Genomic DNA, 19285 nt, shown 5'->3' on the forward strand with positions numbered 1-19285 from the left:
AGCATTCAGTGCAGTGCTTAAGTTAATTTCTATTATAGCCAAGGACGAGTGACAATGAAAGAACGTTTGCTTCATTCGTCAAATGTGACACACGTCTAGTTCTTAAAATAAAAAAGCTCTTCCTTTTAGCATCAGTCTTTGGAAGAGTTTTTTTTGGGTTTTTTTAAGAAAATCCATTAGATTAAATTGTGCCAGGCTGGCAGCGTCTAACTATTTATTACAACTGTAATATATTAATGATCCATTCATTAGTTTGGTGAGTATATAATGGAAAATTACATGTGCCAGGCAAGAATATACTGTCCTTTAAATCCAATAGATCAGATGACAGTGCAGTTATTAAAGGGAAATGGGGGTGATAGAATGGGATGGGGAATGAGTGTTCACAAAGTCACAGAAATGTGTATAAATATATAAATATACATGTGTGTTCTGCTGTCCAATATTGCCAATACGAGATCTATAGAAAGCAGAAGTCAAATCACTAAGTTAAAGATGTTTTTCCAATTGGGTGCTTGTTTTAAGTCTCATCTATCCCTGCCCCAAACTGGAAGGTGTAGCATTGCTCTCTCTTCCTTCTAAGGAATGAGAGGAGAGGAGAGATCACTGTGGGCTGCTATACCTTGGCTATGGGGATTTTCTTAAAGGCGAGGCTCACATTCCTGACAAGCTGTGTGCTAGCTCTCTCAAACTCACTACATTTAAAGTTATAGTGTCAAGTTTTTTTTTTTTCTTTCTTCTTCCCAAAGCCTGCTGCAAGCCAAATAGTACTTCCCTCCGAGCAGAGGATATCCCATTCACCTTTCTCCTTGGCTTTTGCCTACTTTCCAATCAGTTCGTTCAATCGTCTAAAATAAACACAGTAAGGAGAGACATTGCATTTTCTCTTCTTTTTTTTTTTTTGCAAGGAATTCTTATAACGTGCAAAAAAAAAAATAAAAAAGGGACTTATTTCACCGGCCACGGTATAAAGGGGATTTGCAGATATAGGAAGAAGAAGATGCAAGCCATTTGGGACGCAGAGCAAGGAAAATACGTTTTTGGTAGGTCTCTTTTTTTATTCCCTATGCTTTATGTTGTGTTCGGGGCATCGCTTTAACTCTCTCTTAGCCTGGTGCTGCCTGGGCTTCTCTCGGGGTCGGGGCTGAGTGTTCATCTGCTGCCTGTCTGCATTTCATGGAGGATGGCGGGGATCAGGAATGCAGCTGCAATGCTCGGCGATCGGAGGCAGTGCGATCTAGAGCTGGGGGATTCGGGGAAATCTGGGAGGATTCGCCCCGCTGGAGGGTTAGCATGGTCGGGTGGATCAAGCGGGAGGCTCGGTGGATGATCAGGAACACGACGCAGAGCAACAGCAGCTGCAGATCGCAGGGAAAAAGCAGTGTACTCACCGAGGTGGGCTCCTGGAGAGACTGCTGGAGGCAGCAGGGAGAACAGAATGGTCTGATCAGGCACACACGGTCCATCAATGAGACAGCAACACTGAATCAGCCCCCTGCATCCATCCACTCACCACTGGCTTCGCATGATGCACAGGCACCAACTTTACCCCGGCTTCTCCAGCTATGTCCAAGCCAATTACATCTTAAATCCTTAGATGCTAATCAGATTAATATGTACAGAAGTTGCTTTCTTGCAAGGAGCCAAAAAGTCGTTTCCCTTTAAGATCCCATCTTTTAAGCAGTGCACTCTGAGTTCCCAGCACATGAAAGCCTTACACTAGGGGGCAGACAGATACTGTACTTGCTCCAATCTTAAGCATTTTTTTTCCTTCACCTCGCAGCATATGCTCTAATTTAGCACTGTAAATTTTTCAGAGGACCCAACTCTGACAGCCCCTGGTGATTCTCAAAGTACCACAAGCCAGTGGTTAAAAATTGCATTGACTTCTAAGTTCAGAGCAAGACAATGAGCCTCACTCACCCCCATTCACAAGACTCCAGGGTGATGCTGGTGACACACTGCCCTGCAGACCAAGCCAGGGGATGGGGAGTGGGGCAGCTCCTCCATAGCCTGGGTTTCATCATTTACTAAGGTCAGATGAGGCTGCTGAATTCTCAGCAGACTGACCCCTTGTGTCATCACATCTGTATACCTTGATTGCTATCTTACATATGGTGTTAGGGGCAACCACAGGAGTGTGACAGCTGTGATGGCTCTATAGCCCCATGCCCATGGGCACTATGCAGGACGACTGTGCCCACTGCTTGGCCTGTACCAGCTATGTCTGGCCGTAATCTGCTGGTGATTTATAACTGGACATTGCCTTGGCCACATTGACCCCTATGTGAAGCCAATAAGGCATTGACTGTACATTTATTGTCTAACTATTATATTATTACTGTAAGGTCGATTCAGCCATTAGCTGCCCCATCTATCCCGCATCGCCGCAGCAAGGAAAGGCAGGATTTCGCATTATCGTGTTTATTTTCCCACAAGAAGTGGGATCTCGTGTTTTCAAGTCACATTTTCTTTTTTTTTATGTTACATAAGGATTTTAATACCTCTCCTAGGAGACACTTATTGGGAGTGGAGTGAAAGGGTTATTTCAATGGAAGTTCCAGATTGTATTATTGTACAAGAAATGTAGAAGTGGAAACATTCCAGCATTAGGTCCTCACATCATCTGTCACCATCACTGCAAGTGAATGCACTCCTCACATATGTACTAGACAGTAAATGCAGATAGAAGTGTGTGTGTGTGTGTGTGTGTGTGTGTGTGTGTGCGTGTGTGTGTGTGTCATGGTTGCCTTACTATAGCGTACTATTTTACAGACAGTGTGTGTGTGTGTGTATTATTGTTGCTTTACTATATACACTATTTTACAGATAGTGTGTGTGTGTGTGTGTGTGTGTGTGTGTGGTGTGTAACATTGTTGCTTTACTATATTATGCTATTTTACAGATAATCAGTGTGTGTGTGTTTGTGGTGTGTAGCATTGCTGCTTTACTATATTGTACTATTTTAAATATAGACAGTGTGTGTGTGGTGTGTATTATTGTTGCTTTACTATATATACTATTTTACAAGTAGTATGTGTGTGTGTGTGTGTGTGTGTGTGTGTGTGTGGTGTGTATCATTGTTGCTTTACTTTATTATACTATTTTACAGAGAGACAGTGTGTGTGTTTGTGGTGTGTAGCATTGTTGCTTTACTATATTATGCTATTTTACAGATAATCAGTGTGTGTGTGTTTGTGGTGTGTAGCATTGCTGCTTTACTATATTGTACTATTTTAAAGATAAACAGTATGTGTGTGGTGTTTATTATTGTTGCTTTACTATATATACTATTTTACAAGTAGTATTTGTGTGTGTGTGTATCATTGTTGCCTTACTATATTATATTATTTTACAGACAGTGTGTGTGTGTGTGTGTGGTGTGTGTGTGTGTGGGGGGGGGGTGTTTTGGATTGATATGTTCACACTATATTATACTATTTTACAGAGAGACTGTGTGTGTGTGTGTGTGTTGTGGGGGGGGGTGATTTGGATTGATATTTTCACACTATATTATACTATTTTGCAGAGAGACAGTGTGTATGTGTGTGTGGTGTGTGTGTGTGTGGTGTGGTGTGTGTGTGTGGTGTGGTGTGGTGTGTGTGTGTGTGTGTGTGTGTGTGTGTGTTGTGGGGCGGTGTTTTGGATTGATATTTTCACTCAATATTTTAGTAATTTATCCCATAGTATACTGTATTATCTTTGTGTGAAGTCAGGTATAAAGAACATTTTTTAGGAGGGTAAATATGAAGTAGAGAATGCTTCATTTCCATAGTTTGATAATGGCAGGTGACCAGGAGCAGGGCTGGGAAAATCACAATGATCAGCTATAAACTCGTAGCTCTGGATATAGCCATATGATAATGACACTCTGTCTTCTATGTGCAATTAGGCTTAAACCAACAAAACCAACAAGAGCCTCTGCGGCCGGGGGACAGGGATGGAGCAGAGATCAGTCTCAGCTATTGAGAGGTCTGATGGTCAAATGATCAAACCGCTCCAGCCTCATTCTCCAGCTCAGCATTGTCCATCTGAGCCTCTGTCACCTCCCATGTGTGGCCCTGTGGCTTCTCCATCCAGCTGCTGGTCTTCATACTCTGCGGTTAACCTTCCAGTCCGGTCAGTGGGTGCAAAGATGTATGTTGGTGTAAAAGTGCTATATAGTGTATGCTGGGGGTGTAAAAGTGCTATGTAGTGTATGCTGGGGGTGTAATAGTGCTATATAGTGTATGCTGGGGGTGTAATAGTGCTATATAGTGTATGCTGAGGGTGTAAAAGTGCTATGTAGTGTATGCTGGGGGTGTAAAAGTGCTATATAGTGTATGCTGGGGGTGTAAAAGTGCTATATAGTGTATGCTGGGGGTGTAAAAGTGCTATGTAGTGCATCCTGGGGGTGTAAAAGTGCTATATAGTGTATGCTGGGGGTGTAAAAGTGCTATATAGTGTATGCTGAGGGTGTAAAAGTGCTATGTAGTGTATGCTGGGGGTGTAAAAGTGCTATATAGTGCATCCTGGGGGTGTAAAAGTGCTATGTAGTGTATGATGGGGGTGTAAAAGTGCTATATAGTGTATGCTGGGGGTGTACAGGTCTGAGCGCTGTGTGTATGTGTAGATGTGTGTACGTATGTATATATATGTGTGTGTGTATATATATATGCTATGTGTGTATATATATAGATATATTCATTTGTGTATATATGTGTGTATATGTATATATGTTTATGTATTACTATGTGTGTATATATACATACATATATTATATACATACACACACGCATATATATACACATGTACAGACATAGTACATATTCAGGCATTCACACACACATAAATAAGCACACACACACATACATATACACATATATATTTCTACACACATTTATATAGATGCACACACATACATACAGATATACACACACTACACACACATTTATATAGATGCACACACACACATACAGATATACACACACTACACACATTTATATAGATGCACACACACACATACAGATATACACACACTACACACATTTATATAGATGCACACACACATACAGATATACACACACTACACACATTTATATAGATGCACACACACACATACAGATATACACACACTACACACATTTATATAGATGCACACACACACATACAGATATACACACACTACACACATTTATATAGATGCACACACACACATACAGATATACACACACTACACACATTTATATAGATGCACACACACACATACAGATATACACACACTACACACATTTATATAGATGCACACACACACATACAGATATACACACACTACACACACATTTATATAGATGCACACACACACATACAGATATACACACACTACACACATTTATATAGATGCACACACACACATACAGATATACACACACTACACACACATTTATATAGATGCACACACACACATACAGATATACACACACTACACACATTTATATAGATGCACACACACACATACAGATATACACACACTACACACATTTATATAGATGCACACACACACATACAGATATACACACACTACACACATTTATATAGATGCACACACATACATACAGATATACACACACTACACACACATTTATATAGATGCACACACACACATACAGATATACACACACTACACACATTTATATAGATGCACACACACACATACAGATATACACACACTACACACATTTATATAGATGCACACACACATACAGATATACACACACTACACACATTTATATAGATGCACACACACACATACAGATATACACACACTACACACATTTATATAGATGCACACACACACATACAGATATACACACACTACACACATTTATATAGATGCACACACACACATACAGATATACACACACTACACACATTTATATAGATGCACACACACACATACAGATATACACACACTACACACATTTATATAGATGCACACACACACATACAGATATACACACACTACACACACATTTATATAGATGCACACACACACATACAGATATACACACACTACACACATTTATATAGATGCACACACACACATACAGATATACACACACATTTATATAGATGCACACACACACATACAGATATACACACACTACACACATTTATATAGATGCACACACACACATACAGATATACACACACTACACACATTTATATAGATGCACACACACACATACAGATATACACACACTACACACATTTATATAGATGCACACACACACATACAGATATACACACACTACACACATTTATATAGATGCACACACACACATACAGATATACACACACTACACACATTTATATAGATGCACACACACACATACAGATATACACACACTACACACATTTATATAGATGCACACACACACATACAGATATACACACACTACACACATTTATATAGATGCACACACACACACATACATATTTCTACCCATGTACACATAACACACATGTATGTACCCGCACGTGTGTGTCTGTCGCTGTGCCCACACAGGCTCTCCGCTGCCCGGCTGCCGTCCCTCCAGTGGTCACTCACCTCCTGTGTATTCTATGCTATCAGTGCCCGCACTGCATGACCCCTGCAGGAGCCGCCATGAGCCCCGTCCTGCGTGTCCCTACATGTGACATGTTGCTGCTGTGACGTGTGTGACCGGTGGAGGCGGCAGGCTGCAGCCGGTCACCGCCGTGCATTGTCCCGGTCGCCCTCTTATTGTGTCTGCCCCGAGTATAGAGCGGTGAGCGGCTGACAGAGCGGACGGGCTCTAGGACCGCGCAGCGCCCCATAGCGGGCGCCCTGTACCACTAGGCTGCTCCTGACCAATGGGGTGTGAGGGGAGGGTCTGCGAGCCCTGACCAGTTACACACAATCTCTCGCCTTATAAGGAGCGGCGTCGCCATGGTAACGTGTGCTAAGTTGCAGCAGTGGTGTCAAAGTTCACTATATAGAGAGCTGAGTGCGCCGCTCGCTCCGCCAGCACTCCGCCGCTCCGCCAGCCCTTTCCTACACTCGCAGCCACTTCCTCCCCCCCCGCGCCCGCTCTTTAGCATATTTGATCCCGGTGATCGCTGGCTCCTAGTTGAGGGCTTCTTCCTGTGCATGAAGGATGTCCTGCCGCCTGTGACCCGCGCCCTGTGATTGGTGCTGGAGGAGGACAGTGGACTCTGCTCGTCCATGCTCAGAGGAGGAGGAAGAAGGGCTCAGAGCAGGTCCTGCTGGAGGAGAGGCTGCTGCCGCCACCGGCTGCCGGGCTGGAGGAGAAGCTCTGCCCCTGTCACACGCCTTAACCCTTCATGGCTTTCCTGAATGGCTGACGGTGATCTTCCCAGGAGCTGGCCCCCCGCACCGAGCCCGCAGCCCCCCAGTCCCCTCCAGACCACTAGTGCTCCCTCCCTGCTGCCGCTGCTGCTGCTGCTCATCTGATTGTCTGCTGCTCCTTCTTGATTTTCCTGAGACCCCCACCCCCCACCCCCCTTTATTCATCTATTAAAGCTGCCTGGTCTGATCCCACCAGCACCATAAGAAGAATAGGGGAAGCAGCAGAGTGGAAGAGGCTTCCCATAGATATGGCAATGGTAGTGGGTGCATGGAGAGACCCCCAGGACGATGTGCCAGGAACTCAGCCTTCACAGCCCCCTCCAGGGCAGGGGCCAGCAGGGGCCCCCCACACCCCACAGACCCCAGGGCAAGGAGTGCCCCCCAACACCCCAGCCCAATCCAACCCCTCCAGCCAGAGCGGCCAGAGCCAGGGGGACAAGCAGCAGCAGCAGCAGCAGCAGCACATCGAGTGCGTGGTGTGCGGGGACAAGTCCAGCGGGAAGCACTACGGCCAGTTCACCTGCGAGGGCTGCAAGAGCTTCTTCAAGAGGAGCGTCCGCAGGAACCTGAGCTACACCTGCCGTGCCAACAGGAACTGCCCCATAGACCAGCACCACCGCAACCAGTGCCAGTACTGCCGCCTCAAGAAGTGTCTCAAAGTGGGCATGAGACGGGAAGGTATTGGGATTTCATTTGTTTTTTCAGTCCATTGTTCTGTGTTATTCTCCACCGGCACTATGGCTCTCCTTCACCCCTGTAACTTTCTCATGCATGGCCAGCCCTGGAGTTTGCTCGGTTTCCAGTGCCCCTTCCTTCATCGCCATCATCATCGTCAGCAGCAGCAGCAAGAACGGCTCTCCCTTCTTATTATTTACATTCCATTCACAAATATTTACTTAGAACCTCATTCTTTTAATTTGCATGGTTTATCTATCTATCTTATCTATCTATCTATCTATCTATCTATCTATCTATTATCTATCTTATCTATATATATATCTATTATCTATCTTATCTATCTATCTATTATCTATCTATCTCATCTATCTATTATCTATCTATTATCTATCTGTCTATCTATCTTATCTATCTATATTATCTATCTATATTATCTATCTATTTAGATATATCTATATATCTATAGATAGATATAGATATGTCTATAGATAGATAGATATTCTTCCTAACACAAAACCCACTCTCCATGGAATAATCCCCCTGGCCCCTGTGACCTAGAATGTCATTCTGCACAGGAGTTAAAACTGATTAAGATCAGAAGGACAGTTTGGAGCTGGGTCTTGTAACACACACATGCTCCCTCTCTCCCTTCTACACCCTCCATTAAAAAAACACAATTGAAGTTCCTGCACCTAGAAGAAATCTAAATAGCCTGGAGGTTCTTGCACATAGGTTATGTTGCTGTAGATGGTAGTGGACATGTGTGTATTTGTATGTGTAAATATATATATGTGTATTTGTTTTGTGTGTGTGTATGTGTATATATATATATATGTGTGTGTGTGCATGCATGTGTGTATTTGTGTGTATATTTATGTGTGTGTATCTGTGTGTACACATGTGTGTATTTGTATGTGTATATATATGTGTGTGTATTTGTTTTGTGTGTATGTATGTGTATATTTGTATATATATATATATATATATATATATTTGTGTGTCTTTGTGTGTGTGTGTATATATATATATGTGTGTATTTGTGTATATATATATGTGTGTATTTGTATATATATATATATATATATATGTGTGTGTGTGTGTCCTCTTGTGAAAGTCAAGCCCTTCAGTGCTGTGGGATGAGCAGGGAGGGAGCAGGCAGGGTGCAGGCAGGGAGCAGGCAGGGAGCAGGCAGGGTGCAGGCAGGGAGCAGGCAGGGAGCAGGCAGGGTGCAGGCAGGGAGCAGGCAGGGTGCAGGCAGGGTGCAGGCAGGGAGCAGGCAGGGTGCAGGCAGGGTGCAGGCAGGGAGCAGGCAGGGTGCAGGCAGGGTGCAGGCAGGGAGCAGGCAGGGAGCTGGCAGGGTGCAGGCTGCCTCTCTGGGCTCGGGGTTCCAGCCTGCCTCTTCCTTTGTGCTCCAGCTGCTCTGCTCGCCCTGTCCTGCTCACAATCTCACGCATATCTTCGCTTCGTGTTGCAAACTCGACCCAAACACTTTCCAAACCCCAAACACTTTTCTGATCATCCCCCCTCATTGTTCCATGTCTTTCTGCATGCACATGTAATGCCACCAGCACCCAGAGGCCTGCGAGCTCCTCCACATTGCATTCTTCTTCCCCTTGTGTTTTTTTACATCATTATAATTATATTTTCTTTGCTATCTTATTTCACAAGCCTTTCTGAAACGGAGTTATTTTTGTATTTCTTTTTAAATATATATATAATTAAAATGAGTCGGCGAGATTGTATGTGTAGCTGGGAGAAGGAACATAAGGACATTCTGAGCCCATATGGAAGGAGAAATTGAATGTCTCCGCGTTTGGGGAGTCAGCAGATTCTGTGTTATGATGAAGCCGAGATGTCGGAGCCATTGCGGGCTGTATATTCTGTAATCATGAAGCCAACATGGGGGAGAATGGGGGGCTAGGGAGCAGAGAGCCGGCTGGAGCCCAGGTCCCCCCAGATATTAATTGCTGTAGTTTCTTCTCTATTCACTGCAGCCGTACAGAGGGGCAGAATGCCACCCACACAGCCGACCCACGGCCAGTTCGCCCTGACAAATGGAGACCCTCTGAACTGCCATTCCTACCTGTCCGGATATATCTCCCTTCTCCTGCGAGCAGAGCCCTACCCGACCTCCAGATTTGGCAGTCAGTGCATGCAGCCCAACAACATCATGGGCATCGAGAACATTTGTGAGCTGGCGGCCAGGATGCTCTTCAGCGCGGTGGAGTGGGCGCGGAATATCCCCTTCTTCCCAGACCTGCAGATCACAGACCAAGTGGCGCTGCTGCGGCTGACCTGGAGTGAGCTGTTTGTGCTGAACGCTGCCCAGTGCTCCATGCCCCTCCATGTCGCCCCTCTGCTGGCCGCGGCGGGGCTGCACGCGTCCCCCATGTCTGCGGACAGAGTGGTGGCCTTTATGGACCACATACGAATCTTCCAAGAACAAGTGGAGAAACTGAAGGCTTTACACGTGGACTCGGCTGAATACAGCTGTTTAAAAGCTATAGTTCTCTTTACTTCAGGTAAGAACAAGAATTCCTTCCATCCATCAGTTATCATCTCTGCATCAATGTCTACCTGTGTACTATCTATCCATCTATCTATCTATCCATCTATCTATCTATCCATCTATCCATCTATCTATCCATCTATCTATCTATCTCCTATCTATCCATCTATCTATCTCATATCTATCTATCAATCTATCTATCTATCTCCTCTCTATCTATCTATCTATCTATCTATCTGTCTATCCATCATTTTATCTATTTTCTCCAAATTTTCATGTGACTATCTATCTATCTGTCTATCTATCCATCTATCTATCTATTACTTATCTATCCATCTATCTATTATCTATCTATCTATCTATTATCCATCTATCTCTTTATTCTATCTATCTATTATATATCTCTATTTATCTATCTATCCATCTATTATCTATTTATCCATCTATTCATTTTCTTCATATTTACATGTATTTGTCTATCTATCTATCTATCTATCCATCTATCTGTCTATTTTATGTTATTTTATTACCTATAAACCTCTTATTAGGGTTAATTACCGTAGCAGCCTGCAGAAGTGTTTTTGGGTTTTTTTTGCTTATTATTAGAATTCATATTACAAATATCAAGGTCCACAACTCCGACTGATTCTAATAAATTCCATCAAAATATGGTAAAGACAAAAATACCATTTTATGAATCTAAGATCATTTCAGGAAATTATGTATAAAAAAACCCTGAATGAAATAATGAAATGCAGTGTAAAGCAGAAGGTGGACGTGGAGCCCTTCCTTGCTCGGTGACCCTGCAGGGCTCAGTCCTCCTCTGTGGAGGGCAGCTTCCAGCCTGATTTGCTGTTTGTTTAGCTGCATGGGCCCGAATCATTGGGATTCCTAATGTATTTGTGAATCGGACGAGTCAGGACAGGCAGCTGGGATTTCACTGCTCGGCGGCTGTAACTTTAGACAGAATACAACTTTTAAAAGTGTAGAAACGAGAGGCAAGAAGCAGCCCCCATTATTTACCCACAGCAGGCAGTGGGGGCAGGGAAGGGAAACACAGACAGAAAGAGCAGTTTGCAGCCCTCTAAAAAAAATATAAAAAAAAACACACAAAAAAAAGTGCAGTAATATTAAAAATAATAATATTCAAACTACAATCAGCTCCGAAGATTGTGATCACATCGAGACTCGGACTGTAGTGTGTTTTGCTATAAAGCAGTAATTAATCCATTATGGGGTGTAAATAGGGTGCATTTCAGTAATAGCACAAGACTGAACTAAACTTCACAGAATCTGATAAATCAGGCGGCTCAGGGACCTCAGTGTCGCTGCGGTCTTCAGTGTCTGTGTGAATGGGGGCTTATATATGTACTGTGTGTAAAGCCATCCACACACATATTGCACAGCTTTCCTTTTGATTAAATAAGAATTTGCAGACATTCATCGCCTGAGGCTTTCACTGCAAAAATTGTCAGATCACAAGTTATGTGTATCTTTTTACTTATCTGATCTTAAAAAATAGCGATGATAGCTGAAATCCTAACAGCCTGTATGCACTCAGATATTTACTAAATGCATTGTTATTATTATTATTTTTAATAATTATTGTGTAGGTTGCACACTGCCACCCAATTTGTACCCCAGTCATCCCCTCCCCCTCTAAATATAGCTGAGAGAAAGGGGATCTGATGTAGTGAAGTGTAGCTTGCAAGGTTAGGGACCTGTCTCCCAGGTCATATTGGATTTATCTCGATTGTCACCCTATACACACGTGTATAATGGATGGGCCTGGAGTGAAAAGTCTATTCATGGTCATATCATGTTTAATTTGTGACTACTGGATCATGTTATGATACCTAATGTGCGCTTGATTAAAAGTTGTCAGAGGTTGCTGTGGGGGTTGTCAGTATGGGGTAACCTTGTCCAGGGCTCGCTAAAATCTACCAGAAATAAGTGACACACTGGAGTCTTTTTCCCTCCACATGATTCAAATCGTTTGCATGCCTTTTTAATGGCGTGGATCACAATATGCATGTGCTACTCTCCATTTCTGAGAAGCCAATGGCAGGTTAGGTCGCAACCCAATCTCTAGACAGAAGAATTGGTGATTTAAACCCCCTCTCTGCGTTGTATTTAATGGTCAGTGGTCTCCCTGGACCTTCTCTAAGCCCAGCTCTAGTAGGGCAGAAGAGAGAAAGAAGAGGAGGATAAGAGTTTGCTTGGCTGATTCTGAACAACCAATACTGACAAGATGATCTTTAAAAGAGCCACTTAAGACATTTGCTGAGACTAAAGAAAAACATATAGTCCTCCAAGGGAGAATATATTAGAGTCCAGGACTGCTATTGTTGATGGGTGAACTCTTGTTTGTAGAAGGAGCTATGGCAGGAGTCATTACCAGGCCTCTGCTGAATTGCTTTTACACTTGTCCTATGCAATGTATCTAGATATCAGCCGCAATGTGTTATTGTGCACTTGTATTTATGAGTTAATTTCTAATAATAGAGGGAGGGGGTGTGTAGGGGGGAAGCTCCACCAATTTGTGACAGGCCTTCTGGCTAGTCCAAGTCAAGCATCACCACAAGTAATGATATAATGACATTGTTTATCCCACTTTCTTGCAGATGCCTGTGGTCTGTCTGATGTAGCTCATGTGGAAAGTTTGCAGGAGAAGTCCCAATGTGCATTGGAAGAATATGTTAGAAGCCAGTACCCCAACCAGCCTACAAGATTTGGCAAACTCTTACTCCGTCTGCCCTCCCTCCGCACTGTGTCCTCCTCTGTCATAGAGCAATTGTTTTTCGTCCGTTTGGTAGGTAAAACCCCTATAGAAACGCTCATTAGGGATATGTTACTCTCTGGAAGCAGTTTCAATTGGCCCTATATGTCCATTCAATAAAGTAAAAGGATTGATTGGGGGTGGAGGGGGAGGGAAAATTTAAAAAAATAAAATAAAAAAAAAGACTCTGGGGTATGTTGGCTTAAAATTCCTTCTGCTAAGGCTGTTACAAGTTTACTTAAAGAAGAGGGAAGAATTTATTGGACTGTGAATTAAAAAAAAACTAAACATAAAAAAGACTATTGATGAACTCTTATCAGAATGCATTTAAACCTGTCTCGTTCAGAACAACTTGCTACGTGTCTTTTTTTTTTTTTTGTAAAAAAAAAGAGAAAAAAAAATCAGGAAAAAAAACAAACAGGGAATTTTAGTCTTTTTTGTAACCTTTGAAAAAATATCGCTGAAAAGTGCATTTATGGATATGTGGAGACAATTAGCAGAAAGAAAGTTCTTTTTTTTTCTTCCAAATTCTAAAGTCCTCTGTGTCTATGTATCTATTAGCTGTTTTGTTTCATTTTTTTTTTTTCAAATTTGTATTTTCCTGGTTCCAAACCAGTTTATTCTGTGGTTCTATAATAATATTATTATTATTTTTTTTTTTATAAATATATTCTTGACTTAAGAGAAAAAAAAATGTATCCTTAAAAGTATATGTTCTGAAAGAATTAAAAGAGAGTCCACAAAATATCATAGGAAAAAAAAATGTAACTTTAAACAAAAAAATTGACACTAGAACCTACGTTGGAAGCGCACTTATAAGTGATGAGCCTAATTTAATTATTGTTGAGACATGTAATTATTTACACAGTTGAACCACGTTTCTTCATTACACAAGACAGATTTTTTTTAATATTATTATTATTATTATTATTATTTTATTTTCATAAAAAAAAGACAAACTGTGGGGTTGAAGTGTAGGGGATTCTGTGTCTAAAGACACAGCAGCGCTTTAGATAAGGACAATTAATGTTCCATTCAGTATTCTTCATTCTGTTCTGAAGCTCCTATATAACTGTTTGTATATTTGCAAAATCCCTTTGTATTATAATTGTTGATATTTCCATTTTTTTTAAAAGAGACTAAATACAATTGAAAAATCAGCATGACAAATAACACTGTTGGCACTTATACATAATGTGATTGATTCGGTAACTAGATTTTACAGTTTTGTGTTACAAAAAAAAACTGAAGGTTTTTATTTTTTTTTTCCTTTTTTTTTTTTTTTTTTTTTTAAGTGCAACTTTTTTTTTTTCCTGTATACTGTAAAAGTTATAATAACTGAACTGTTTGGTCGAGTCTTTGTGTGTTATATTTCAAGAAAAAAAAATGAAAGCATTCAGAAATTAAAATATTATTTGATATCTGAAAACCCTTTGGCTGTGACAAGTGTCTTTAAAAAAAAATAAAACAAAAACCAACAAGGAATGATATGATCCATATCCCAAGTGTTTCTTCCAATTACCCCTTCCCACCACCACCCCTTCATAACAAATAGGGGGTCTGGCTGCAGAAGGGGTTAATTTAATTTGGGGTTTTTTTTCCCCCTATCCCCCCTCCTCTCATTATGTTTGCAGTGTATTTGCATGCCTAATTCGGCAGGAAACGCTTAAACCAATGGTTTATCTATGGTTTAAGAGGTACTGGACATTATTATTGCAACCCTTTCCTAGTAACCTAATCCACTATTTCATTAAAAATGGATTTCCTAGGCCCATACTTCTAAGTGCCTGTATTTTAGCGAACTTATATAGTTAAACTGATCAAAAAAAAATTCTTCTGCATCTATTTTATGAACCTGAGAAATAAGAGGACTATTTTGTAAATATCTGATATACACGCACATATTTGGGGCAAGCCAGTGGCACATTTGTATATACTGGTCAGTTGCTTTTTTTTTTTTTTTTTTTTATTGGGATTTCTGATTATTTTTTTTTTCTTGGTTGCTCAATAATATTTTGTGATATGCGTTGTTTGAGAGAACCATCACTAAGGTGACTTAGAATAGAGGGTCCCTGTAAAATTTTTTAAAAAGTAATGTACAATTTAGTATTATCATTATTATTATTATTATTATTGTTGTTATAAATCCCTTGCATTCTGAAAGAAAATTGAAGGGACTTTGGACCTTTATAATAGAACCGGAAAGGGTTAAACTTATATGTAGGCATACACAAATTAATGTCATTTGTTAATATGGGGGTATATTTTGTACAAAAAAAAGGCCATATTTTACCATTATTCCAATATCATTTTTTTTATTATTATTTATTGTCAATGCACGCCTGGACCATGATTTTGCTGTCTGACTGGGGTTGATTCTGAAGCCATGCACAGATATATAGGAGGACACATACTATGGATGGAGGCACAGATATATAGGAGGACACACACTATGGAAGGATGCACAGATATATAGGAGGACACACACTATGGATGGAGGCACAGATATATAGGGCACACACTATGGATGGATGCACAGATATATAGGAGGACACACACTATGGAAGGATGCACAGATATATAGGGCACACACTATGGATGGAGGCACAGATATATAGGAGGACACACACTATGGAAGGATGCACAGATATATAGGAGGACACACACTATGGATGGAGGCACAGATATATAGGGCACACACTATGGATGGATGCACAGATATATAGGACACACACTATGGATGGATGCACAGATATATAGGACACACACTATGGAAGGATGCACAGATATATAGGAGGATACACACTATGGATGGAGGCACAGATATATAGGGCACACACTATGGATGGATGCACAGATATATAGGACACACACTATGGATGGAGGCACAGATATATAGGAGGACACACACTATGGAAGGATGCACAGATATATAGGAGGACATACACTATGGATGGATGCACAGATATATAGGAGGACACACACTATGGAAGGATGCACAGATATATAGGAGGACATACACTATGGATGGATGCACAGATATATAGGACACACACTATGGATGGATGCACAGATATATAGGAGGACACACACTATGGATGGAGGCACAGATATATAGGAGGACACACACTATGGAAGGATGCACAGATATATAGGAGGACATACACTATGGATGGATGCACAGATATATAGGACACACACTATGGAAGGATGCACAGATATATAGGAGGACACACTATGGATGGAGGCACAGATATATAGGAGGACACACACTATGGATGGAGGCACAGATATATAAGAGGACACACACTATGGATGGATGCACAGATATATAGGAGGACACACTATGGATGGAGGCACAGATATATAGGAGGACACACACTATGGAAGGATGCACAGATATATAGGAGGACACACTATGAATGGATGCACAGATATATAGGAGGACACACTATGGATGGATGCACAGATATATAGGAGGACACACTATGGATGGATGCACAGATATATAGGAGGACATACACTATGGATGGATGTACAGATATATAAGAGGACACACACTATGGATGGATGCACAGATATATAGGAGGACACACGCTATGGAAGGATGTACAGATACAGTATATAGGAGGACACACACTATGGATGGAGGCACAGATATATAAAAGGACACACATTATGGATGGAGGCACAGATCTATAGGAGGACACACACTATGGATGTACAGATGTATAGGAGGACACACACTATGGAAGGATGCACAGATGTATAGGAGGACACACACTATGGAAGGATGCACAGATGTATAGGAGGACACACTATGGATGGAGGCACAGATATATAGGAGGACATACACTATGGATGGTTGCACAGATATATAGGAGGACACACACTATGGATGGATGTACAGATACAGTATATAGGAGGACACACACTATGGAAGGATGCACAGATGTATAGGAGGGCACACACTATGGATGGAATCACAGATAGATAGGAGGGCACACACTATGGATGGATGCACAGATAGATAGGAGGGCACACACTATGGATGGATGCACAGATAGATAGGAGGACACACACTATGGATGGATGTACAGATACAGTATATAGGAGGACACACACTATGAATGGATGCACAGATATATAGGAGGACACACACTATGGATGGAGGCACAGATCTATAGGAGGACACACACTATGGATGGATGTACAGAGCTGTCCACAGAACACACAAAGAGAGGAGGGAGCGCTGAGCACATTTGCAGAGTATTACTGACCTCTACTTTTAGGTTCCTCTATTGCAAGTTATTGCATTTGTGAGTGTATGAAGGTTTTTTTTGTTTTTTTTTGTATTACAAAAAAAGAAAAATATCACAGGAAGTTGTTTTTTTGTGTTTAGCTTGTTGTAAACCATGTGTTGTAAATTGTCTCATTGGTATTAAATTATAATTTATGAATTTCAAAACTGAAAACAAGTTAGTCCCTCTCCTTATTGTGTGCGAGCAATCATGGCGCTGATGATGATAGTGGTGGTTGTGGTGACCTAGAAATCCTGTGTACGTGTGGATGCAGAATTAGAGGATTATTTATACCCAAGTTGGGACAAAAGAACTCGATAGGACAAAAGAAATGGAAAGGGGGTGGTGGGTGATTGAAGAGCGACTTCTGGGAGAGCCTTAACTTTTTATATATACACTTTTTTGTGGAAGGGGGCATTACCCTATGTTTAAGCAATATAGGGGGGTACCCGAGGGTCTTAAAGGGTTTACCGTGGCTGTGTTAAAGGAGGCAACCTTGGAAGTGTCTTTCCTTTCTCCTGCCTGCTCTGCTCTCTTTCTTCCCAGTGCTGCTGTGTGTGTCAGCCAAACACGATCTCAGACAATTACACCCCACAGTGAGGGTCTTTGCTGAACCCCATCTTCTGGCACATGTGAAGCACGCCATAGAGGGAGGGGTGGCCGTGGTTGGTAATGGAGGGTGGGGGCACAGGCCATTAGGAGGGATCCACTCCACTCTGCTGTGTATTGTCCCCTCCAATGAGGATCTGGGGGTCGCAGATGATCCTCTGTGCTCTCCCGTTTACTTTAAGTGGAATTTTCGGGGGTGTCTCGGCGTGTGAAAGTATGTGTCTGCCTTCTGCCTACAGCTTGCTGGTGACTTGTGTGTCCTATTAGCTGAGGCAACATGGCGTCTCTCAATGCCTGCTTTACAAAGCAGAGGCTCTGCCTAGTAATACAAAACACATGGAGACAAGACAAGCAGGGAGACCTTCCTTCCTCCCATCCCCGAGCAGCAGGCAGTCCCATGTAACTGCTCTTCCTCCCATCACTTTGCTAAAGACAACAGAGAGAGACCCCAGGACAACAAGGCAGGGGTTTATTTTTGTATTTATTTATTTTAAACTCAAGACCTTCATGTTGAGAGTGAATGCTGATTAACCCCTTCGCACGTGTCTGCGAAGTCCATGCGCCCTCCCGAACAGGCGACCCTAAAACTTGTGGAAAGCTCAGTGATAAAGTCAGTGATCCGTGGGTGCTGTGCGTGTCTCGCACACTTACAGGAAACCTTTAACCCAGTCGATGCCTGAATCTATCTAATTGCACATTTACTTTTTCACTCCAGACACTGCAATACCCCCCTGAAGGCTTCCCATTGGTGCTGCCGAATCAATAACTTATAATATGTATATATTTATTTTTTTGGGGGGTCGTTTTTGAGCTGTACCCAATACTATCTATATAGGGATTATCGTGTGTGGAATGTCTCCTAGCACCGTATGGAGGAAAGCCTTGTGCTGCAGCAGTGCAAAGGCAGCGTGGGAGGGGGGAGCATGCAAAGGGTTAATCTAGAGAAATCCAAAGTTCTGGTGGGTCCCCAGACATTGTGAGCAGGCCCGGTGCACTGTCAGGCAATCAGACACTTGCACAAAACCCCATCCAAAGCCCAC

General features: G+C 42.0%; 1 protein-coding gene across 3 annotated transcripts; it reads left to right on the plus strand.

The window, feature by feature from the left end:
• The first annotated feature begins 572 nt into the window (after positions 1-572).
• On the plus strand, positions 573-17813 carry NR2F2 (nuclear receptor subfamily 2 group F member 2). 3 transcript variants are annotated; one of them, XM_073568768.1, is made up of 3 exons: positions 573-1043; positions 10042-10569; positions 13181-17813. In XM_073568768.1, the coding sequence occupies exons 1-3, from the start codon at positions 1001-1003 to the stop codon at positions 13453-13455; spliced, it is 846 nt and encodes a 281-aa protein (XP_073424869.1). In that variant the 5' UTR covers positions 573-1000; the 3' UTR covers positions 13456-17813. The 3 variants fall into 3 exon arrangements, with proteins under 3 accessions (XP_073424869.1, XP_073424866.1, XP_073424868.1); XM_073568765.1 differs by lacking the exon at positions 573-1043 and adding an exon at positions 6490-8047 and having other exon boundaries at positions 10021-10569; XM_073568767.1 differs by lacking the exon at positions 573-1043 and adding an exon at positions 6508-8047.
• Positions 17814-19285: the final 1472 nt, after the last annotated feature.

The sequence above is a fragment of the Dendrobates tinctorius genome, unplaced genomic scaffold, assembly GCF_039654945.1.
Source record: "Dendrobates tinctorius isolate UK_male_01 unplaced genomic scaffold, ASM3965494v1 ptg000022l, whole genome shotgun sequence".
NCBI lineage: Eukaryota > Metazoa > Chordata > Amphibia > Anura > Dendrobatidae > Dendrobates > Dendrobates tinctorius.